The 25,456-nt window shown below is 36.2% G+C and overlaps 1 protein-coding gene across 9 annotated transcripts in view; it reads left to right on the plus strand.

The window, feature by feature from the left end:
* The window catches only part of AGTPBP1 (ATP/GTP binding carboxypeptidase 1), a 257,351-nt gene that overhangs the window by 100,445 nt on the left and 131,450 nt on the right, over nt 1–25,456 (plus strand). For all 9 annotated transcript variants that reach the window (XM_055310029.1, XM_055310025.1, XM_055310027.1 and 6 more), the window contains 4 exons: nt 6,712–7,424; nt 15,402–15,485; nt 17,074–17,160; nt 17,245–17,393. In XM_055310029.1, the coding sequence (XP_055166004.1) occupies nt 6,712–7,424; nt 15,402–15,485; nt 17,074–17,160; nt 17,245–17,393 (1,033 nt within the window). The remainder of the gene's footprint in view (nt 1–6,711; nt 7,425–15,401; nt 15,486–17,073; nt 17,161–17,244; nt 17,394–25,456) is intronic.

The following is a 25,456-nucleotide window of genomic DNA, read 5'->3' on the forward strand; positions in this document are numbered from 1 at the left end:
TCGTTTGAAAGCTATATAGTCCTTTTTTAAAATTTTAATCACCTTTGTGGAGCTACTATTTACATTCAGTAAACGACATTCCTTTAATGTATAAGTTTGAGTATTGACATATATGCAGAAATTCTAGCTACTCTTGATGTTGTAACATACATTTTTACTTTCTGAAGTTAATTAGGACCTTCTTCCTTAATTATTAAAGGAAACTTTGGAATACATTATAATCACCTCACAAACCAACGTACACACTTTTAATTTATGTTTTAACAGCTTTAAAAAAAAATCTGTACGATAGTACTGCTTTACCCACATTTTTACTACTTTTTTGTTTTCCAAAACTTCTTGTTTCTCAAACCTTTAGACTGATTTACTTTCCTTCTACTTGAAATATCTCTTTTATTATCTGTCTCTATTTTGGTCTGAAAGTGAAAGTGTCTTTACTTTGTAATCATTTTTTTTTAAAGATTTTATTTATTTATTCACGAGACACACACACACACAAACACAGAGAGAGAGAGAGAGAGAGAGAGAGAGAGGCAGAGACACAGGCAGAGGGAAAAGCAGGCTCCATGCAGGGAGCCTGACGTGGGACTCGATCTCGGGTCTCCAGGATCAGGCCCTGAACTGAAGGTGGCACTAAACCTCTGAGCCACCAGGGCTGCCCTACTTTGTAATCATTCTTGAAAGTTAGTTTCTCTTGCTAATTTTTAAGAATCAGCTTTATTAAAGTATAATTTACATGCATAAATTACTCATCTTGAAGTTCAGTGAGCTTTGACAAATTTATGCAAGTCTGCAACTATCAACTCAGCCAAGATACGGAATTATTTTTGTCACCCCAGGCGTCCCCCTAGGTCCCTGTGTCTGTGGGCCATTCTCTTCACCTCCTGCCTAGGTAATGCCAATCTGTTCCCTGTCACTGTAGCTTAATTTTGGCTATTCTGTCACATCTCATAATTGGAATCCTGTGTGAATGTACCATGGTGAAAGGCTTCTGTGTTCATCTTACAGTTTCGAGATTCACGCATGTATCAGTGGCTCCTTCCTGATTGCTGAGTAGTATTTCATTGTATGGCTGTACCACATCACTTGATGAGTACTGGAATGCTTGCAGTTTGGGGCTGCTGTGAATAAAATTGATACTAGCATCTATGTAAAAAGCTTTTTGTGGAATTTGCCTCCATTTCTCTTGGGTAACTACCTATGAGTGAAATTGTTGGGTAGTATGTATGGGAAGTGTATGTTTTTGCTTTATAAACACATTGTTTCTGGTGCATTTCAAGATAATTTCTTTAGCTTTATGCTCCATAGGTTCCCAGTAGTGTTGACGAAGGGAGAGGTATTCTTTTTTTTTTTTTTTTTAAAGATTTTATTTATTTATTCATGAGAGACAGAGAGAGAGAGGCAGAGACACAAGCAGAGGGAGAAACAGGCTCCGTGCAGGGAGCCCAGTGTGGGACTCGATCCCAGGTCTCCAGGATCAGGCCCTGGGCTGAAGGTGGCGCTAAACCGCTGAGCCACCGGGGTATTCTTTTTTAAATCTTGTTTGGGATTCACTGTGTTTTGGAATCTGTGAGTTGTTTTCTCTTAGGGTTTGGAAAAACTCTTCTCTCCTCCACATATTGCCTCTTTCCTTTTTTCTTTTGGCATTGCTAATTGGATGTATACTTTTTGACTCTCTCCATATATTTTAACTCTTTATTGTGTTTTCCGTCTCTTTTTCTGTGCTGCGTTCAACTAAATTCATTCAGGCAGTTTCGTAATTTTGTTTTTGGCTCTGTCTGATCAGTCATTACAAACATCTATTAGGCATTCAGATTTATTTTTGGTTTTAGAAGGTTTTAAAAAAATCTGTTTCATCATCCTCTCTCTTTTTAAAAAATATATTTTATTTAATTTATTTGAGAGAGAATAGGAGCAGGAGCTAGGGAGGGGAGGGGCAGAGGGAGAAGCAGACTCCCCTCTGAGCAAGGAACCTGACCTGGGGCTCCATCCCAGGACCCTGAAATCATGATCTGAGCCAAAGGCAGACGCTTAACCAACTGAGCCACCCTGGCACCCCTGTTTCATCATTCTTAAACTTCTGTTTCTTGCCTTTTATTTCTTTAAACATTTTAAATATACCGATTTAATTAGTCTTACAGTTTTAGTGTCTGAAGTTCTTGCAGGTCTTTTTCTACATCTGTTTGTTTTAGTTCCTTTTTTTCTACTTAGTTTTTCATTTAGTTTTTTTTCCCCTATGAGATGGTCATTTTCTTTATATTTGTGGAGCTTAATTTGGAAACTCCAGAAGTTTTTGTTGTTACTCCTTTTGACAGACTCTCTTAAAGGTTACCTTCCTCCATGAGGGTTTTTGGATCATTCAGATAATGAGTTCAGGATGTAGTCTGTGTGATGTGACGGCAGGCTTTGGTACCATTTTATGAGTAGTGATTTTTTTTTTCTTACCCTTTTACTGCTAAGGTTTGAAACAGCTGTTCCTTGCTATTTGCTTTGTGGTGGAGGTATTTCTAGGGTCTTTATATCAAAGTTTTTGTACTCTAGGATTTCATCTTCATGGGAGGAGTATCTTTTGGTAGACACCCCATGTCATACAGGTTCTGGAAGAGTCTCCTATTCTTCATAGTCTGAGATGAGAAAACCTAAACTCCAGGTTGCCTGGTGTAGCAAATGTTTTCCAAGTGAAAGCCATCTTCAGTCTTAACACTTTGGGATCCCATCTTCATTACTATCTGCTCTTCATTTTTGGTGTCTTTATCCACTTGTACTCAAAATATTTTATTTTATTTTGTATTTAAAATATTTTAGTATCTTAGCCAACAATTATAGAAGTTTCTGTGGGTGGATACCTAGCTTTCCATGTTTCTTACAACAGAACTCTTTTTTTTGTTTTTTAGAATTACAGGGTCACATTTTAATTCCTAAATTTTATAGTTCACCACAGGTATACAAATGGGGTAAAACAAGTACAGTGGTCATTTTAATAAAAAATAAACATCTGTTTTATGAAAAAACTATTCTTCATATCTACACAGGCAGCCCATCTTTTCCAAACAATAGCCAAAGTTAAAATTAATTCAAAATTCTCCAAAACAGTGGAAACTGCTTTAGTTTAAGCTCTTCCATTAAAAATGGACCCATAACACATTACTAGGGTGATCTGAAAATTATAGCTGGAATTACCTTTTTTTTAAATTACTGTATCTGTATTTATTTATTCATCTATTTATTTATTTAGAAATTACTATTTTTTATATTTTTTCCCCAATGCATTAAATTGTAGTTTAAGGGATGTTTTCTCAATTTAGCATGATCTCAGATTATAGATGTAACATCAAAATATTTACAGTTAACTTACTGTTCTAAAAATAAAACCTCTTAACGGTTTGCCTCAACTTATTTTAAATTTATTTATGTATGCAGAATGTGCTTTTACTTTTTTTAAAAAAAAGCAGCTTTCATATTACACCCTTGTTTATGGGAAAACTTCATCTGCTGCATGTTGACTTTGATACTGAAGTATCTTCTTAGATCACAGTGGCATCGAGATATTAAATGCCACTTAATTCGGCACTATTCTTTGTATGCTAGTCTTTATAAATCAACAGAGTTTTTATATGCATGTGTAATGCAGAGCCACCTAGCTCCTACCTCCTTTGTGCCTCTACTATCTCCTTGGAGTACATGCGGTACAGGGGCTGAGAGAAGTGAACCATCTTGAATTCCTGGTTTTTATGAAGTGGGTATTTAAGAAGTGAATCACAAAGGAAAAGATTCTTAATTTTCACCACATTAAGTTTGTAAAGAAGTTAAAGAAAATTAAACGATGAAATATAAATTCAGAAAAATATTTGCAAAACATGGGTTAGAGGATTAGTATATGTATTTATGTGTGTGTGTGTATGTGTATATATATATTTTTTTAATGTAAGAATTTATACAATAAGAAAAATCCTATATTCCAGGAACAAATAAGTTACCTATGAAGAATCAAACCAGTTAACAAATGTATAGAAATTTTTTGCTTTTCTCATAGAGAAGTTCAGATTAAAATAGCATTAGATGATACCTCTTATCTACTGCTTTTGAAAAAAGTATTTAAAGTTATAGTACCTAATGTTGGCAAGGAAGAGGAGCAGTTGAAATAGATAATCTCATACAAAATTACTGGGAATATGCATTAATATAACTATTGTTGGAGAGTATGGTATCTGACCCTGTAATTCCATGTCAGTGCTTAGGAAATCATCCTAAACAAAGAAAAAATTTAGGCAAAAAGATATTCATTACAGAACTCTTTATAATAGCAAAAGCTTGGAAATGGCTTAAATATACACTTTTTTTTTCATGTGTTTAAATCCTTCTCTGTTGTATAAAGGATTTAATGCTCAACTGTGGAATACAGGTTAAATGAATTGCGGTATTTCTTTGGTAGAGTCTTATTTAGACCAAAAAAAATTTGTATAAGTGTAAAAAGAGAGAAGCCTACTTGACCTGTCAGCAGCATCCTTTTTTTTAAAACTTGGCTTCCAGGGCACTTTTTTTTCCTGGTGTTTGTCTTTCCGGACTGGCTTTTCCTTCTCCATCTCCTCTTCTGTTTTATCTTCATCTCCTCAAGTTCTGTAGATTGTAGTACCCCAGCGTCTAGTCTTTTATCTCCTCCTCTTTAGTTCTTTCCATTGATGATTTCCGGTCTCATGGTTTGGAATAATATTTGTATGCTCATGACTCCCAGATTTATATATTTTGGGTGGACATTGCTTCTGAATTTTAGACTCCTATGTCTAACTGCCTACTTTACATCCTTGACTATATGTGAATAGTTCACATTTAACAGAGCTAAATTCCTGATGCTTTTCATTTATTCAGGCAAGCACTTTGGTAGCATATGTGACCACTCTGTACCTTCTGTCCTGCATCTGATCTTTTACAGTATCATGGAAGTTCTGGCTCATGGCACATTTACAAACCAACCATTTCTTACCAACTTGCCTAGACTCTCAGTTGATCCCCTGCTTCTACTCTCCTCTCCTGAGTCCTCAGAAGGACATTAGAGTAGTGGTTCTCAACTGGGATGATTTTTATCTCCAGGGGATATTTGACAATGTCTTGAACTAATTTTTGGTGTTCACAAATGGGTGGGGATGCTACTGGCATCTAGTGTATACAGAGGACAGCGGCTAGGGATGCTGCCAAAATATCCTACAATGCACACAGTGCTGCTCATCTTGCTACCCCTAACCCCTGAAGTATAGAATCAAAATCAAACAAAAGGGGGAAAAATATATATATATATATATTTCAAGTTTTTATTAAATTCTGGTTAGTTAACATACATGGTAAAATTGGTTTCATGCTTAGAATTTAGCAATTTATGACTTACATATAATACCCAGTGCTCATCAGAAGTGCCCTCCTTAATGTCCATCACCCTTTTCACTCGTTGCCTGCCTACCTGCCTCCATTAATCCTTAGTTTGTTCTCTGTAGTTGAGCCTCTTATGATTTGCTTCTGTCTCTTTAAAAAAGAATTAGTTAGATCAATTGTCTCAACCCCTGTGGTTAAGAAACCCTGTACTCCAGGTGGCTAAATCCTGTGCTTATAGGTTCTATTTTGTTTTGTTTTGTTTCTGAATTTAAGCCATGTCATGGCAGTCCTTTTCCCCAGACCTTCCATTGGCTCCCAGTTCATTCAAAGTAAAACCTAAAATTTTAAAATAGCCTGCAAAGCCCTACAATATCTGGTTCTCTTTTACATCTTGGAATTCATCTTGCTCATTCTGTGCCAGCCATCCTAACCTCCCTCCTGTTCTCTGCATATACCAGGCATTCTCCTGTTCTGGGTCCTATGCATGGCAGTCCTTTTTGCCTTTGCTTATATGTCGTCATCTTAGTGAGGTTTTCCTAATCCATGGCATTTAAAATCACAGCCCACTTTTCCTCCCCTTGGCACTCTCAATCTACACGAAAGTAGATACCCTCTTTAACATTTTAGCCTACTCTCATTCCATAAAATACATTTATGTCATAAAAAAAAAGATTATTTTATAGAGGGATGAGAGAGAGAGCACCCAAGCAGGGGAAAGGGCAGAGGGAAAGGGAGGGAATCCTCAAGCAGACTTGCTACTGAGCCCAGAGTGTGATGGATGGCTTGATCCCAGTACCCTGAGATCCTGACCTGAGCCAAAATCAAGAGTGAATGCTTAACTTGCTGAGCCACCCAAACATCCCTATGTCATGTTTATTACTTGTGTTGACAGTCGTCTGCCTTCCTTACTTACATAGAAGAATGTAAGCTGCAAGAAGGAAGTTTTTTTTGTTTGTGTCTGTTTTTAAGCTGATGGGGCTTGAGTACCTGAAACATTGCTTGGCACAAAAGATACTCTAATTGTTGAATTAATGAATAACAATTAGGTTGTTGTGTTTCCTTTAATAAGGATCTGGATGCTTTTGATATCTTTGTGCTTTGGTAAAATTCCACATATTTCTCTTACATGTAGGTATTATTTTTATAATAGAAAAAGTAAAGTAAGTAATGAATTTTGTGGCTAAATACTGTTTATTAGTGAAATTAAAACATACCCTGTTTTATCCATTTTTATGACTTTCAGATGTTAGTTTTCTGAAGCAGCATGTACAAGAATATAGTCTTAGTTTTGTTGATACATTTTAATATTTACAGATAAAAGATTAAACATATTTTTTATTTTCGAAGGACTATGATTTAATCTCCAAAGAACCAAAGCCTTTTGTATTTGAGGGAAAAGTACGCGGGCCTATTGTTGTTCCTACTGCGGGAGAGGAAGCATCTGGCAATCCAGGCAATTTAAGAAAAGGAATTGTAAGGACGAATGTGTCTCCTAAAGCAGATGAAAGTGATAAGAAACCTACCTGTGTGGATCTGGCAAAAGAAGATACTAAAGATAATGACAGAACATCACAACAGCAGCTAGGTGATCAAAACAGAACTATATCTTCGGCCCAGGGCTTAAACAATGATATTGTAAAGGCCTTGGACCGAATTACTTTGCAGAATATCCCTCCTCAGACAGCCCCAGGTTTTACTGCAGGAGCGAAGAAGGACTACAGTCTCCCTCTTACTGTCCTCACGTGCACTAAAGCTTGTCCACACATGGCCACTTGTGGAAATGTTCTGTTTGAGAGCAGAACAGTTCAGCTAGGGAAGCTTTGTTGTACTGGAGTTGAAACTGAGGATGATGAAGATACAGAATCTACTTCATCAGTGGAACAAGCATCAGTAGAAGTCTCTGATGGACCCACACTCCACGACTCAGATCTCTATATTGAGATTGTAAAAAATACAAAGTCTGTCCCAGAATATTCAGAGGTGGCTTATCCTGATTATTTTGGTCACATTCCACCCCCATTCAAAGAGCCTATTTTAGAAAGACCTTATGGTGTACAAAGGTGAGTTACAAGTTTCTTCTTTCTTTTAAACAAGACCATTGTCAAAATATGGGTATTTAGGAAGAAGAGTACTCTGAATTAAAGTTATTGGTAATTTTTTACCTTCTTTGGACATTTTGCACTTACTTGCAATTTATCCTTATGGATTAACTTTATTTTCTAAGCTCATTACTTATTCAAATGAAGCAGGCATAATAAACGTGACCACTGGACAATTTAGAAATTTTTTATTTAGATGGGATCTGAAAATACAGATTATTTACTAATTTTTGAATAAATATTAGTGTTATGTTAATTTGTAATTTTATTATAATTTGAGCTTGATTTAGATATATGATTTTTTAAAATGTGGACAGTATTCTTTTGTTGTAAAAATTGAAAGTGGAACTACTCAGTATGAAAATTTGGGATTCATAAAAACTGACTAAAGTTATTCAATCTTGCCGATTAATTTTAGAAATTACAAATAGTTTTAAGTATTACCATCTAGTAATATTTGGCATATAAATACATTTGTAGTGCAACTTGACTATTTTCAGTGATTATGTTTAGAGTTTTGTGATGATGGTTTACTTGTGCCTAAAAACATCATGATGCTCTTGTTGTATAGTATAATATGTAATGATAAAGGAAGACACTGCTGTGGGCATTTGATTATCCTTGGACTGTAGGCTTTTATAAAGCAACAACTGTATCTTATTAATTTTTTAATATTTAGTATATAGTATAAATTAATCATTTTTTACTTAGCAACTTGGTATATGTTTAATGCTACCAATTGGCTCCTTGACCCACAGGTATGGAATCACATACAACATAGCATCAGAACAAGGGACCCACTTTGCTGGGAAGGCTTTGTGGGAGTGGACATGTGCCCTGGCATGCACTGGTTGCATCACACACTGCATTGTCCAGAGACAGCTGGCCTCTTAGAGTGCTAGAATGGCCTTCAGAAGGCACAGGTGAAGCTCCAAGTAGGAGGAAATACTCTGCAGTGATGGGTTGCCATCTTTCAAAATGAAGTACATGCACTAAAGTATATCCACACAGTTCTGTATCCTCAAAACAAAGAATACATAGGTCTCATACTGGGAGGTGAGGACAGGAAGTGGTCCTACCTACTTGTAGTTTGCAGTGTCCTACTGGGGCTTGGTGCTTTCTGTCTGGGTACCTCTGAGTTCTGCAGGGTTAGTCCTGGTGCTCAGAGTGGATGCAGTCTTCCCATGGGGGACATAGTAAGGGTGCAACTTAACCACAAGCTGTGGTTGTCAACAAGTTACTTAAGACTCTTCTGTCTAGGACCAGCAGGCAGAAATTGGCTGTATTTTCTTGACCCAGATCAGCTAAAGGTGGTAAGATTGCTTGTACACAATGGCAGCAGGTTGAATGTGTGGAACTCATGTGATCTACTCATTTTAAGTGTGAGTGGGCATGTCATAGCCACTCTGGAATGATATGATAGGATAGAATTGCCAGGGGCTTAGACTACTCTAAGTTTGGGTTACTTAAGCCAAGACTTGCAGAGTGATAGCTGAGGGAAAGGGGGATTTAGATTGATGTCACAGGATAGAGAAGTTGTAGCCCTGAGAACAGTTGCAATGATGGGGACAAAGTTCATCCTGTTTAACCTTTGTCTTCTCAGTTTGTTGTCAGGAGATACACCCAGGAACTGTAGGGGACCTGCATTTATTCTCTCAAGTGACATTAATTTGAGACTGGAAGAACAAACTCATGTAGCAAACATACTTGAACCAGTGGATTTGACTTGATACGAGTGATGAGTCACTGTGGTGTGTCCTGGCAGCCACGGTACTCTGACAAGCAAGTCAAAATGTTTGGATTTTAGACTTGACTCTTCCACTGATTGTGTATATGTGTGTTTCAGCAAAATAATTTAATTTCTCTAGATAACCAATTTTCTTTTCAAACTGTGGATTGATGTCCATTAGAAACCAGTATTAAAAGAGAAGGTAACAGTGTGTCGCATGTAGTACAGCAAAGTATTATGTCATAATCCTTTGTTTCAGGTATATGTGTGAGCATGTGCATGCGCATTCAGGGCAGTATTTTTTTTTTTAAGATTTGTCTATGTATTTTATAGAGAGAAAGTGCAGAAGCATATGCAGGGGTGGGGAGAACAGAGGGGTAGAGAGAGAATCTCCAGCAAATGCCCCGCTGAGTGCAAGAACCCAAAATGGGGCTTGATTCCATGCCCTGAGATCATGACCTGAGCAGAAATCAGGAGTCAGATACTTAACCTGAGCCACCCAGACACCTGACCAGGGCATTGGTTTTTAAAATCTATTTCTTGTAGGTCATGATCAGAAAGGTTTGTTATTCACCTCAACATGGTTAGCTAACTACAGCCCTTTGTGTCAAACGCAGCTCACTACTACTTGTTTCTGTTCAGCCCGTAAGCTAAGAATGCTTTTTACACATTTAAATGGTTCAAAAAAAATCCAAAGAAAAGTAACATTTTGTGACACATGAAAATTATATGACATTCATATTTGTGTTTATAAATAAAGGTTTTTTGGAGCACAGCTATTTGCTTATGTGTGATCTGTGGCTGTTTTGGTGCCACAGTGGCAGAGTTGAATGTTTGTCATAGAGAGCATGTGGCTTTGCAAAGACTAAAATATTTACTATTTAGTCTTTAATGGAAAAGGTTTGTTTGACCCCGGTAGCTAGCTAGACTGTCTGAGGCTTTCTGGTTCTGTATTTGTGATAAGGTATCCAATAGAGGCCAGGTAATAAGAATTTCTAAGTACTCAGAAATGCTTCCTTTTTTGAAATACTACATTGAGGATGTTTCTACTTTGCTTATCTTATCTGCCTAGTCTTCTGCAATTTAGTTTTTGAGCAAATGATAAACATTTTGTAAATTATTTCCCAACTTTTTCACCCAGCCCATATGTGAATGGAGTAGAATTGTAAATGAATAATGTCAAGATTAATAAGGATTTACTATTTTATCATTTTTAGAAAAGAAAGCATTAGACTCCTTAAAATTACTCATTGAAAATCTCTTTTTGTTATTTTGAATTTCTGTTGTATGATTATCACTGATCTTTTAATCATTAATTTTTTTAAAGATTTCATTTATTTATTCATGAGAGACAGAAGAGAGAGGCAGAGACATAGGCAGAGGGAGAAGCAGGCTCCCTGTAGGGAGCCTGATTTGGGGCTTGATCCCGGACCCTGGGACACGACCTGAGCTGAAGCTGAGCCACCCACGCATCCCCATTAATCTTTTTAAAATAATGCAGCAAATGAATAAAACTTCATTAAAAATTTCTTCATCTCATTTGGAAGGAGAAAAACCTATTACAAGCTTCATATCTCAATGTAGATACTGTGTGTTAACCCTTAAAAATTTTTTTTTATTGTAATCACCTACTGATAATTACTTGAATCCATATTTGATTTAGTTGGCTAATAAATTAAAGTGAAACTTATCTCTTGATGTTTAAAGAATGCATAGCATTTTGGGATGCATTTTTCCTGTTTTCATAAAATTAGAGCATGAGAAAAATTAGAAGAAAGGTCGCTCTTTGCCCCATTCCCTAGAGGGAGTAACTTTTAGCATTTTGATTTTACTTTCCATTATTTTTTGTGTGTTTTAGAAAAATTGCCTAGCTGTATATTATAATAAAATATATTTCATATTGCCTTGTTTTAAAAAGTATTTAAGATACTGTACAAAAATACTTTTATCAAAAAAATGAAAAATGTGGCAAGGAAATACAGTGACTCTTATTCACAGAAATATGTTCAACTTCTCTCAAAATAAAAGAAATGCAAATTAAAATATATTGAGATACCATGTCCCACATAGCAAATTGTCAAAATCTAGAAGTTTGCTGGCACGTTCTATTGATGAGGCTGTGGAGAAACTGGCTCTCTTATACATCAATAATGGGATTGTAAAATGATAGTACTTCTTGTGGAGGACAGTCTGACAAGATCTATCAAGATTAACAGTACATATTTCCTTGGACACATTAATCCCATATCTGGAAATTCAGAATTTATATGCATGGCGTATAGACCTATGCATATGATTTGCACATCTGTGAAATGGTGTTCAAAGTCATTTGTTATGGTGTTGTGGACATCAATCAACTAGTTAGATACATTATGGTATATCTTTTCTGTGAATACAGTGCAGTGATTAAAAACCAAAAAGATATCTAGGCACTGATGGAAAGGAGCTGTAAGCTCCTTGTGGAGGGAAAGTAATGAAAGTAGTTACTGGATGAGTGGAGGATATGGGTTGTGTTGGAAGTGTATAAGTGTATAAGAGTCTCCATCTTATACTTTTATGTAGCATGTGATTTTTGCTCCATGTCATTATATTATCTGTTCAGAAGTTTAAAATTAAAAAGTAGAATAATTGTGGCCACAGCAAAATAAATAAAGCAAAACCTTGGATTTCTTTTTAGTAAGTTCAGAGTGGCTCGGGAAATATGAGTACTTCTGGAATGGCAACAATAGTAGAAATCTTAGTAGGAGCAACAGCAGCACATAACTTTTACTGAGTGTTTTTTTATGGGCCAGACAACTAAGTAATCAGCACTTTACATGCAGTGTATATTTGTATATAAAGTATGCCATTTCATGGTATAATGGCTCTGTAAGGAAATTGCTCTTCTTATTTTACAGAAGACTGTGTGGAGGTTAGGGTTTTTGAGCAGCTTATCCAAGGTTATGCTGCTAGTACATGGCAGAGTCAGGATCTAACTCTGGCCTAGATCATAAGCCTGTTCATTTATATATAGTGATCATAAACCATACTCTCTATAAAGATTATCTTTTCTGGATCCTCTGGGAGAACAGAGGATGTATGTAATGAACAACAACATTCCCCATAATATCCTCGTAGTAAATATAGCAAGGAGATATATTAAATTGTTTCTTGTAAGGCTGCTCTGTATTGGTTGAAACCTAACTTAAGGTTGTGTTTATATTTGTGTTTATAAATAAAGCCCCTCTTCTGGGCCAGATCTTTGATAGATACTGAATGTTAGTAAGTTTAAGATTATAGTCCCTGAGGGTACCTGGAACATATTTATTGTTTTGTTTTGACTGGAGAACTATATATTTTAATAGGCAGGTGAAGTAAAGGAAGGAAGGAATTGACATTCTTTTATGCAAGTTGGTTGCTTAACACTAATCCATGCCTGAATAAAGGACTGGTTTTCCTCTTTATTAATGAGGGTTGGTGGCAGGGTAGGTATTTCATTCAGGTGTTATGTTAGGTCTAGTGTAATATACATGGGCCACTGTGTCCCCTAAAATACAATCAAAGGTTGAAAACCACTGCACATTAACTTGTACATGATGTTGGGCTTCACTTGCAGACTGGTTTTGTTTTTTGTTTGTTTTTATTGATTGCAAACATTTAAAATGTGGGATATTCTGCATAGAAATCCGACTTCCTGATGTTTCTTGAAAAACTGGTGTGACAAACTTAATCTGTGGTTCCTGTCTGGCAGCAGTCAGTTTGTTTTTTAGATGGAGCCTGTGCTTTATAATCCCCACAGCACCACTGGGTCAGCTCACACACTTAGACCTGTCCCCGCCCTATGGCTGTCTGTGCTATTCTGACACTCTTATACTATGGAACTTTGCTATAGAACTGGGCTGTTTATCAGGCTGTTAATACAATTTTCCATTAAACCCCCAAACTTTTGTTAAGTATCTGTTTTTGTGTTGGAGAGGATGTGGAGAAAGGGGAACCCTCTTGCACTGTTGGTGGGAATGTGAACTGGTACAGCCACTCTGGAAAACTGTGTGGAGTTTCCTTAAAAAGTTAAAACTAGAGCTACCCTACGACCCAGCAGTTGCACTGCTGGGGATTTACCCCAAAGATACAGATGCAGTGAAACGCCCGGACATCTGCACCCCAATGTTTATAGCAGCAATGTCCACAATAGCCAAACTGTGGAAGGAGCCTCGGTGTCCATCGAAAGATGAATGGATAAAGAAGATGTGGTCTATGTATACAATGGAATATTCCTCAGCTATTAGAAACGACAAATACCCACCATTTGCTTCAACATGGATGGAACTGGAGGGTATTATGCTGAGTGAAGTAAGTCAATCAGAGAAGGACAAACGTATGGTTTCACTATATGGGGAATATAAAAAATAGTGAAAGGGATTAAAGGGGAAAGGAGAAAAAATGAATGGGAAATATCAGAGAGGGTGACAGAACATGAGAGACTCCTTACTCTGGCAAATAGATATATTTAGTCATTCACCTATACTTAAATATTCACTTTTTTTTTTTGGTGTGGTATATCTGAATATATATGAGTGCCATCTCTTTTATTGTTGAAGGTCTGGGAGCTAGATGTTTTGGACTTGTTATTGTAATAGCTTTTTAAAAGGTTATTTCTTTATAAAGAACTTGCCATTTGAAAGTTATGACAATGAACTTAAACAAGGATTTATATCATAATCCTTTGATACTTTTTTTTTTAAATAAACTGCTTGTCAGTGATGCTATTTTTTGTAGAATAAAACTAAAAATATGGGCAGCCTGGGTGGCTCAGCGGTATAGCGCCACCTTCAGTCCAGGGCGTGATCCTGGAGACCCAGGATCAAGTCCCATATTGGGCTCCCTGCATGGAGCCTGCCTCTCCTTCTGCCTGTGTCTCTGCCTCTCTCTCTCGATCTCTGATGAATAAATAAATAAAATCTTAAAAAAAAAAAACTAAAATTTAGAGTTGTACATTCTTAAAATTTTTTCCTGTAACTATCATACCTTTTAATGTTTTCTTGATAATTTTGAGTTCTTCATCAGAATAAGGTCTTAGCTTATTCTGAAGTTATACTGTGATATTATTAGATATATTTCTAAACTGTGTGAGAGCTAATACTCCATAATCACAAAGAAACATTTTTGTGCAGGAGACTAGTTTCACATCTTCCTGAAGTTCGGGAGACTTTCAGTGTTCAGTGTATTCTTAAGATTTTATTATAACCATTTTGGCAGATTTTCTCATTCTGCTATATCAATAAATCAATAGAACACAGTTCTAATCTGCATTACCAATTTTTAGCTGAAACAGAGAAACTTGAAATTTAAATCAGTTCGTATAATTGGCTTCTTCTTTTAGAGTAGTGATAATACTGTGTCAGGCAACTTCTTACCATGATCTTTGTGGCCAGTGTACCTGGGGTCCCAGGCACCTGGCTTTATGTTCCAAATTTGTTCTGATTTGGTTACAGTTTGGTGCTACTTGCAGCAATTGTTATATTCCTTCATTTAATTACTGACAGGGAAGATTGTGGGATTTGTGTGTGGCTCACTCTTCTAGGTGAGTGGCAGGGATTTTAGGAATCTTCCTGTTGGTTGGTGTCCCATTTTGTTGGACTGATTCAGGGGGAGATCAGGCCCTGAATCCTAGAGATTCAGGGTTCACTCTCTGTTTCCCGACACAAGTGTTCCCCTCCCCTCCACATTTCCTCTCCAGTTACAGAAGAGAGCACAGATTCTGCAGAATGTGCGAGTCCATTGCCAGTTGCATTTTAGTTAAATTCCAGCAAGAGTGGGTTTAAAAAATCTCCCTTGTACACAATCTCTGACTTTTTAGATCTTTACTGCTGTTATTATGCTTATAAAATTATTTGCTTGAGGGCTAAAGAGTGACTTGATATCTTTTCTATATGGGAAGTCATAATATACATTCAGGATTTTGTTTGTTTATTGGACTTGCAGCTGAATTCTACACAGTTTTCTGGAATTCGGACTTGAGAAATAGTAATTTTTGTTTTCTTATGTATTGATAATTCTTTCTGTGTACAAAATATAGAGGAATGATTACTTTTATTTTAAGAAAGTTTTACCATTTTATACTTTTTTTCATCCAAAAGTTATTTTTTTTTCCAAAACTTATTTTGGAGAAAGTTGTGCCTTGGCATATAATAATGAATTTTGGTGGTCACACTTCTCTTTTATGATTTCAGGACAAAAATTGCTCAAGATATTGAGAGGCTAATACATCAGAGTGATATCATAGATCGAGTGGTGTATGACTTAGATAACCCAAAGTAAGTCTGTTGTTGCTTTTACTTTTATTAGTTGTATTTATACTCTTTCATTGTTATTTGTAAAATTAAAAAAAATAGCTAATTCCCTCCTAGCTTGCCCATGTTAAATTGGATATATTACAGGCTTTGTACTTAGGTAGACTTTTAATGGGCTTATAGTAAGAGAAAGATTACAAAGTGATGCTGTGTTTTTTAAAAAAAATCTAAAATTACCTTCATTGGAGAGGGTGGAAATTTCACATGAAATGCTGCCTTGTCCTGTAATAGTAAGCCTTCATTTTCTTGGGACAGCAAATTACCATCTCTTTTAGAAGGAGCATATGCTTGCTAACTTCTCCATAGTTCCCACTACTCTCCTTGTCTCTTACCGCTTATGATGTGCATCAGTCCTTTTTATTACTTTCTTGACTTGTGAAGCCATTTGTTTATGATGCTTCATGCATTGGTGTTATTTAAAATTTAGGGTTATCACTGATATCATCACATTTTAGGGTTTAAATATAAGTAAATACACAAAAATTGGAAATGATGATTGTGACTATTATCTCCTTAGATGAGAAATTTAATTAGCCCTCAATGGATTACCCCCTCTCTCAATATTCTAATATTTTGGGGAGAATTTCACATCTTAACTGGTCTTTTTGGAGGAAATAAAACACTTTTTAAAGATCTTTGTCAGAGAAATAAGGGTAAAAGCTGTATCAAAGCTAATGATTGAATTTCGAATAATCTTAAAGATGAAAGCCAAGTCTACCTTATTCAAAAATCTTAGTTATTTCATTCCTTTAATTCTGTATCATACAGATCATGCAGATGTGATAAAAAGAGAAACTCAGAAACCCTGAGTATGGCATACATACCAGTGCTATTTCTAACTCAAGTGACTTTTGACAAAATCATTGAGCTTCTTGGGGTCTTAGTTAACCCCTATTGAAATGTAAGCTTCAGAAGAGGAAGAATTGGTATTTAATCAGGGAAATGGGCAGACATACAACTAAAACCAGATATAGTACCTTATAGGCACTCAGTAAATACTTAACTAAAGTAGGGACTATGTAAAGTGCAGACAAAACCTTCACCTTTTTGGCACTAATAGATAATATCTGTTATGTAAAAGGCAAAAGATTTATATGATCTTAAGAGAAACCGGAGTATATAATATCTATTATGTAATAGAGCTCTATAAACTTAAAATATTTTCACCTGAGAACTACATAGCTTAATTAGAATTATTGCTACTCAGTAATATGAATTTTAAAAAATATATCTGGTCTTTTTATATGATTAGTATTTAGGAATGACATTTCTTCAGTGAGGCAAAATTTCTTGTGATTAACATTCACTCTAAATGTGGGAACAAATCTCCACCTATAATTATAATTTTTAAATCTATAAATGTTAGCCAGAGTTTGTGTTTTGCTTGTGTTGGTTACAATTTTTGGTTTATAATGGTATTTCATAATAATGAGATGGGTGAGGTGGCCATGAGGTGGTATATTTTTAATTTGTAGCGTAGTTTTATTTATCTTTTGTTCACGTATTTACATGCAATGTATTTTATTATACTCACTTTAAAAATTCTGTTTAGTTACGCCATTCCAGAAGAAGGAGATATTTTGAAGTTTAACTCCAAATTCGAATCTGGGAATCTGCGCAAAGTAATTCAAATTAGAAAGTAAGTCATTTAAAATTTTCTCATTTTGTCTAAACACAAATATTTTCCTAATTTTCATCAGATTTCTTTATTTTCTGTTTTCAGAAATGAATATGATCTTATTTTGAACTCAGATATAAATAGCAATCATTATCACCAGTGGTTTTACTTTGAGGTCAGCGGAATGCGACTGGGTGTTGCTTACCGGTTTAACATCATTAACTGTGAAAAGTCCAACAGTCAATTTAATTATGGTAAGAAATGTTTTATTCCCCAAATTTAGAAGGTATGCAGGCATCATAACCGAAGGACATAAATTTTTTTTAATTACTGACATGTTTAAAAAATGTTCAGTGTTCCTTTGATTTTCTCTAGTTCTCAAAATTCATATATTTATTATGCAAAATCTGAAATAAGCTGAGCTTTGCTTTGTTGGTGAAAACCCTTTAAAATGTAATGAATATCTTCGACTTCATCCAAATTAAATGTAACTAAAGGTTTGTTACTTATGCCGCATAAAATCTAGTTTTTAATGTTAGTTCATCTAGAAGAGAATTAAAGTAATCTTTTTAACTTTGAATAGTCTCATAAAAATGTGATAGAAATTTCAGGAAGGTGTCATGTTCTCTTCACTGGGTTTCCTCCAGTGGCTACATCTTCCATAACCGTAGTAGCATCACACAGTGAGGATTTGACATTGGTGCAGTGTGGGCGCAGAGTTTCGTGCCATTTGATTACATTTGTAGATTCTTAAACCAGTCACCACAATCAAGATACAGAATACTTCATCACCACAAAGCCTTGTACCTTTCCTTGTCACCTTCACTAAGATGTTAGCTATAGTTTTCTGCAAATTTTAAAAGATTAATGGTCTAGTTGAAGACATTTCCTTCTATTGCTATATGCTGAGAGTTTTTTTTGACATGAATGGATGCTGAATTTTGTCATATGCTTTGCATCATTTGGTCTGATCATGTGACTTTCTTCTTCTTTAGACTGTTATGTCATATTACATGGATTGAGTTTTGAATGTTGAAACAGCCTTTTTTTTTGTAATCCATAAAAAATAAAACCCACTTGGCTATGGTGGATATTGAGCTATAGTTGTCTTTTTCTTTTTGTATTCTGTTTTTTTTTTTCCATTGGAGTTCAATTTGCCAACATATAGCATAACACCCAGTGCTCATCCCGTCAACTGCCCCCCTCAGCCTGTCACCCAATCACCCCAACACCCCCCACCTCCCTTTCCACTACCCCTTGTTTGTTTCCCAGAGGTAGGAGTCTCTCATGTTCTGTCATCCTCACTGATACTTCCACTCATTTTCTCTCCTTTCCCCTTTATTCCCTTTCACTATTTTTTATATTCCCCAAATGAATGAGACCATAATAATGTTTTTCCTTCTCCAACTGACTTGCTTCATTCACTCAGCATGATACCCTTCAGTTTCATCCACGTTGAAGCAAATGGTGGGTATTTGTCATTTCTAATGGCTGAGTAATATTCCATTGCATATATATAGACCACATCTTCTTTATCCATTCATCTTTCGATGGACACCAAGGCTCTTTCCACAGTTTGGCTATTGTGGACATTGCTGCTATAAACATTGGGGTGCAGGTGTCCTGATGTTTCACTGCATCTGTATCTTTGGGATAAATCTTCAGCAGTGCAATTGCTGGGTCGTAGGGCAGCTCTATTTTTAACTCTTTGAAGAACCTCCACATAGTTTTCCAGAGTGGCTGCACCAGTTCATATTACTACCAACAGTGCAAGAGGGCTCCCCTTTGTCCACATCCTCTCCAACATTTTTTGTTTCCTCTCTTGTTTATTTTCCCCATTCTTACTGGTGTGAGGTGGTATCTCATTGTGGTTTTGATTTCTATTTCCCTGATGGCAAGGGAAGTGGAGCATTCCACTTCATGATTGAATTGTTTGTTTCTTTGCTGTTGAGTTTCATAAGTTCTTTATAGATCTTGGATACTAGCCCTCTATCTGATAGGTCATTTGCAAATATCTTCTCCCATTCTGTAGGTTGTCTTTTAGTTTTGTTGACTGTTGATCTTTTTTTTTTTTTTGACTGTGTCTCTTGCTGTGCAGAAGATTTTTTTATCTTGATGAAGTCCCAATAATTCATTTTTGCTTTTGTTTCCCTTGCCTTCGTGGATGTATCTTGCAAGAAGTTGCTGTGGCCAAGTTCAGAAAGGGTGTGGCCTGTGTTTCCCTCTAGGATTTTGATGGAATCTTGTCTCACATTTAGATCTTTCATCTATTTTGAATTTATCTTTGTGTATGGTGTAAGAGAATGGTCTAGTTTCATTTTTTTTTTTTTGCACGTGGCTGTCCAATTTTCCCAGCACCATTTATTGAAGAGACTGTCCTTTTTCCAGTGGATAGTCTTTCCTGCTTTGTCGAATATTAGTTGACCATAGAGTTGAGGGTCCATTTCTGGATTCTCTATTCTGTTCCATTGATCTCTGTGTCTGTTTTTGTGCCAGTACCACACTGTCTTGATGGTCACAGCTTTATAGTACAACCTGAAATCTGGCATTGTGATGCCCCCAGCTCTGTTTTGGTTTTTTTTGTTTGTTTGTTTGTTTTTTTTTAATATTCCCCTGGCTATTCGGGGTCTTTTCTGATTCCACACAAATCTTAAGATGATTTGTTCCAACTCTCAGAAGAAAGCCCATGGTATTTTGGTAGGGATTGCATTAAATGTGTACATTGCCCTGGGTAGCATTGACATTTTCACACTATTAATTCTTCCAATCCATGAGCATGGAATATTTTTCCATCTGTTGTGTCTTCCTCAATTTCTTTCAGAAGCGTTCTGTAGTTTTTAGGGTATAGATCCTTTACCTCTTTGGTTAGGTTTATTCCTAGGTATTTTATGCTTTTGGGTGCAGTTGTAAATGGGATTGACTCATTTCTCTTTCTTCAGTCTCATTGTTAGTGTCTAGAAATGCCACTGGTTTCTGGGCATTGATTTTGTATCCTGCCACACTCTTAAATTGCTGTGAGTTCTAGCAATTTTGGGGTGGAGTTTTTTGGGTTTTCTATGCACAGTATCATGTCATCTGCGAAGAGGGAGAGTTTGACTTCTTCTTTGCCAATTTGAATGCCTTTTATTTCTTTTTGTTGCCTGATTGCTGAGGCTAGGACTTCTAGTACTATGTTGAAGAGCAGTGGTGAGAGTGGCCATCCCTGTCGTGTTCCTGATCATAGGGGAAAGGCTCCCAGTGTTTCCCCATTGAGAATGATATTTGCTGTGGGCTTTTCATAGATGACTTTTAAGATGCTGAGGAATGTTCCCTCTATCCCTATACTCTGAAGAGTCAGGAATGGATGCTTTATTTTGTCAAATGCTTTCTCTGCATCTATTGAGAGGATCATGTGGTTCTTGTTTTTTCTCATGTTGATATGGTCTATCACATTGATTGCTTTATGAGTGTTGAACCAGCCTTGCCTCCCGGGGATAAATCCCACTTTGTCATGGTGAATAATCTTCTTAATATACTGTTGGATCCAATTGGCTAATACCTTGTTGAGAATTTTTGCATCTGTGTTCATCAGGGATAATGGTCTATAATTCTCCTTTTTGGTGGGGTCTTTGTCTGGTTTTGGAATTAAGGTGATGCTGGCCTCATAGAACGAGTTTGGAAGTATTCCATCTCTATCTTTCTGAACAGCTTTAGTAGAAAAGGTGTGGTTTCTTCTATAAACATTTGATAGAATTCCCCTGGGAAGCCATCTGGCCCTGGACTTCTGTGTCTTGGGAGGTTTTTGATGACTGCTTCAATGTCCTCCCTGGTTATCGGCCTGTTCAGGTTTTCTATTTCTTCCTGTTCCAGTTTTGGTAGTTTGTGGTTTTCCAGAAATGCGTCCATTTCTTCTGATTGCCTAATTTATTGGCATATAGCTGCTCATAATATGTTTTTAAGTCGTTTGTATTTCCTAGGTATTGGTGGTGATCTCTCCTTTTTCATTCGTGATTTTATTAATTTGAGTCTTTTCTCTTTTGTTTTTAGTAAGGCTGGCTAATTGTTTATCTATCTTATTAATTCTTTCAAAGAACCAACTCCTGGTTCTGTTGATCTGTTCCACAGTTCTTCTGGTCTCTATTTCATTGAAAATAGAGATTTTTGCTCGAATCTTTATTAACTGTCTTCTTCTGCTGGGTGTAGGTTTTATTTGCTCTTTCTCCAGCTCCTTTAGGTGCAAGGTTAAGTTTTGTATTTGAGTTCTTTCCAGTTTTTGGATGGATATTTGTATTGCAATGTATTTCTCCCTCAGGACTGCTTTTGCTGTGTCCCAAAGATTTTGAACGGTTGTATCTTCATTCTCATTAGTTTCCATGAATCTTTTTAATTCTTCTCTAATTTCCTGGTTGACCCTTTCATCTTTTAGCAGGATGTTCTTTAACCTCCACGTGTTTGAGTTTCTTCCAAATTTCTTCTTGTGATTGAGTTCTAGTTTCAAAACATTATGGTGTGAAAATATGCAGGGGACAATCCCAATCTTTTGGTATTGGTTGAGACCTGATTTGTGCCCCAGGATGTGAGAAGGTTTCTCTCTATTCTGGAGAAAGTTCCATGTGCACTTGAGAAGAATATGTATTCAGTTGCGTTGGGATATATAGTTCTCTAAATATCTGTGAAATCCATCTGGTCCAGTGTATCATTTAAAGCTCTTGTTTCTTTGGTGATGTTGTGCTTAGAATATCTGTCAATTACAGAAAGCACCGTGTTCAAGTCTCCCAGTATAAGTGTATTATTATCTAAGTATGTCTTAACTTTGGTTATTAATTGATTGATATACTTGGCAGCTCCCACATTAGGGGCATAAATACTCATGATTTTTAGGTCTTCTTGTTGGGTAGATCCTTTAAGTATGATATAGTGTCCCTCTTCATTTCTTACTACAGTCTTTGGGATAAACTGTCATTTATCTGATATGAGGATGGCTACCCCTGATTTCTTTTGAGGACCATTTGAATGGTAAATAGTTCTCCAACCTTTCATTTTCAGGCTTAGGTCTAAAATGAGTCTCTTGTAGACAGCAAATAGGTGGGTCTTGCTTTTTTATCCAGTCTGAAACCCTGCACCTTTTGATGGGATCATTAAGCCCATTCTCGTTCAGAGTTACTATTGAAAGATATGGATTTAGTGTCATAATACTTATTCAGTCCCTGTTTTTGTGGATTGTTTCCTTGGACTTCCTCTTTGTTTTACAGAGTCTCCCTTAATATTTCTTGCAGAGCTGGTTTGGAGGTCACATATTCTTTCAGTTTCTGCCTATCTTGGAAGCTCTTTATCTCTCCTTCTATTCTGAATGAGAGCCTTGCTGGGTAAAGTATTCTTGGTTGCATGTTCTTCTCATTTAGGACCCTGAAAATTATTACCTGCCAGCCCTTTCTGGCCTGCCAGGTCTCTGTGTAGAGGTCTGCTGTTAACCTAATGCTTCCTCCCACAAAGATTAGGGATTTCTTGTCTCTTGCTGCTTTAAGGATTTTCTCTTTATCTTTGAAATTCGCAAGTTTCACTATTCAATGTTGAGGTGTTGAATGGTTTTTATTGATTTTAGGGGGGGATCTTTCTATCTCCTGGATCTGAATGCCTGTTTCCCTCCCCAAGTTAAGGAAGTTCTCAGCTATGATTTGTTCAGATACATTTTCTGGTCCTCTGTCCCTCTCGGCGCCCTCTGGAACCCCAATTAAATGTAGATTTTTTTCTTCTGAGGCTGTCATTTATTTCCCTTAACCTTTCCTCATGATCTTTTTTTTTTTTAAGATTTTATTTATTTATGAGAGAGAGAGAGAGAGAGAGAGAGAGAGAGGCAGAGATATAGGCAGCGATATAGGCAGAGGGAGAAGCAGGCTCCATGCAGGGAGCCTGATGTGGGACTTGATCCTGGGTCTCCAGGATCAAGCCCTGGGCTGAAGGTGGTGCTAAACCACTGAGCCACCTGGGCTGTCCTCCTCATGATCTTTTAATTGTTTTTCTTTGTAATCCTCAGCTTCCTTCCTTGCCATCAACTTGTCTTCTCTGTCACTCACTCGTTCTTCTACCTCATTAACCCTCATTGTTAGGACCTCCAGTTTGGATTGTATCTCATTTAATTGATTTTTAATTTCGGCCTGATTTGATCTAAATTCTGCAGTCATGAAGTCTCTTGAATCTTTTATGCTTTTTTTCCAGAGCCACCGTAGCTTTATAATTGTGTTTCTGAATTGGCTTTCTGACATCGAATTGTAATCCAAATTCTGTAACTCTTTGGCAGAGAGTACTGTTTCTGATTTTTTTGTCGTGAGTTCTTCCTTCTAGTCATTTTGCTCAGTGCAGAGTGGCTAAAAGTGAGTTGTACTTGTTAGAATCGCACTCTTCTCTCTGTACGGTTCCAGCTGTTCTCTCTTTAAGTCTCAGGCCGAATTCATAGGTTTTCAGGATGGTTGGAAAGTTATTGAGGTAAGTTGGTGGGGACAGGTGACTTGGGGACCTCACTCTTCCTCCATCTTGCCCTGTGTTTCCCCTCCCCCTCTCTTTCATCATGATGTCATGGTAATACTGACCTTCTAAAATGGGTTGGTAAATGTTCCCTCTTCTTGTTTTTTGGAAAAGCTTGTGTATATTTGGTGTTAATTCTTAAACGGTTGAAGTCTTCAGTGAAACCATTTGGGTCTGGAAGGATTTCCTTTTTGATAGTCTTTGAATTCCAAACTAAATTTCTTTTAATAGTTTTAGGGCTTTTCAATAGCTTCAGTGAGTCATGTTATGTGGTAGTTTGTGCTTTTTTTTAGGAGTTGATCCGTTTTTTCTGAATGGTCAAGTGTGTTTGTAGATTTGGTCACAGTATTCCCTTATCACTTTTGACATCTGCAGGGTCTGTAGTGACACCCCCTTGTAGATTCCTGATAATAGTAATTGTGTTTTCTTGCTAGAGATTTGTGTTAGTCCTGCTAGAGATTTGTCAATTTTATTGACCTTTTCAATGAACCAACTTTTGGTTTCATTGGGTTTTCCCCGTGAGACACTTTTAAAAAACTCTAGTGTTGTACCAGCAAAAATATTAAAGTTATTAAAAGTGTGAATATGATGATGCTTTTTAAGGAGCATTTATGAAAAGTATAGCTTTCACAAATTGGAGAGGTTGTACTCAGTTGTCATTATTTTTGTGGAAAATAGGAAATTGTATACTCTGGATGATTTCATGTGTGGGATAAAAGCTTTAGTCAGATTCACTGATTTAATGCAATAATTATAGGAAGGTAAGGTAGACTGGATTAATGTCTGGTTAAGTTATAAACATTTTTTAAAGTTTTTAGTAATCTAATTTTAAATAATTATTTTAAATAGGTATATTTTGACTTAGGGGTCAGTGGTTATATTTTGCATGAAGAATCATATGAATATTCTTGATACAAATTTATTTCACATTCTTTATTTTTAGGGTTTTGGGGCATACCTAGTAATCATTAAATGTCATATTTCTTAGAAAAATTTATTTTTGACCTTAAATCTTCATATAATTTTTAAAAATTACCTTATTTAAAACTCATTTAGAATATTACAACAATTAAAGAACCTCATGTTTTCCCTATTTAACTTGTAAGTATAATGCTAACATATTTTAGAGGAGAAAAGGACAATTAAATTGAATTATGTTTGTATTTTGGGTTCTCCTTAAGAGTATATAAGTATTAAAAAGGCTTTCTATTCCTGAAACGATAGTCAATATAATTTTCAAATTGTAGAGCTATAGGTAGATGACATCTTTATTAACTAGTTATTTATTCACTTTTATAAAATAGTACTCTCACTACTTTAAACTTTATTAAAGATTTTAATTTTAAAAAATAAAAGCTTAACAGGGGTTCCTGGGAGGCTCAGTCAGTTAAGGGATGGAGTCTTGATTATGGCTCAGGTCATGATCTCAGGGTCCTGAGATCAATCAAGTTCCCTGTTGAGCTCTGTGCTCAGCGGGGAGTCTACTTGAGATTTTCTCTTTTCTTCTCCCTCTGCCCCCACTTGTGCAGTGTTCTCTTTCTCTGTCACTCTCTGTCACAATAAATAAATAAAATTTAAAGCTTACATTCTGGAGCAGTGCTTATCTATTTTTGAAATTTATTTAATTAAAAAATGTTTACTGTGTTTTGAAAACCTATACTTCCATGTGATAAATTTAAAAATCTCTTCATTTAGTATCATTTTAAATTTAAAAGAAATAAAATTCTGTAACTAAAACCAAATCAAAGCATTGGGTTAGATGGCTGCTTAATTTTAAATTTTCCCCTTCTCCTTAGCCCTTGCCCTTTACCTAAAG

Source organism: Nyctereutes procyonoides, unplaced genomic scaffold (assembly GCF_905146905.1).
Source record: "Nyctereutes procyonoides isolate TBG_1078 unplaced genomic scaffold, NYPRO_anot_genome, whole genome shotgun sequence".
NCBI classification, from domain to species: Eukaryota; Metazoa; Chordata; class Mammalia; order Carnivora; family Canidae; genus Nyctereutes; species Nyctereutes procyonoides.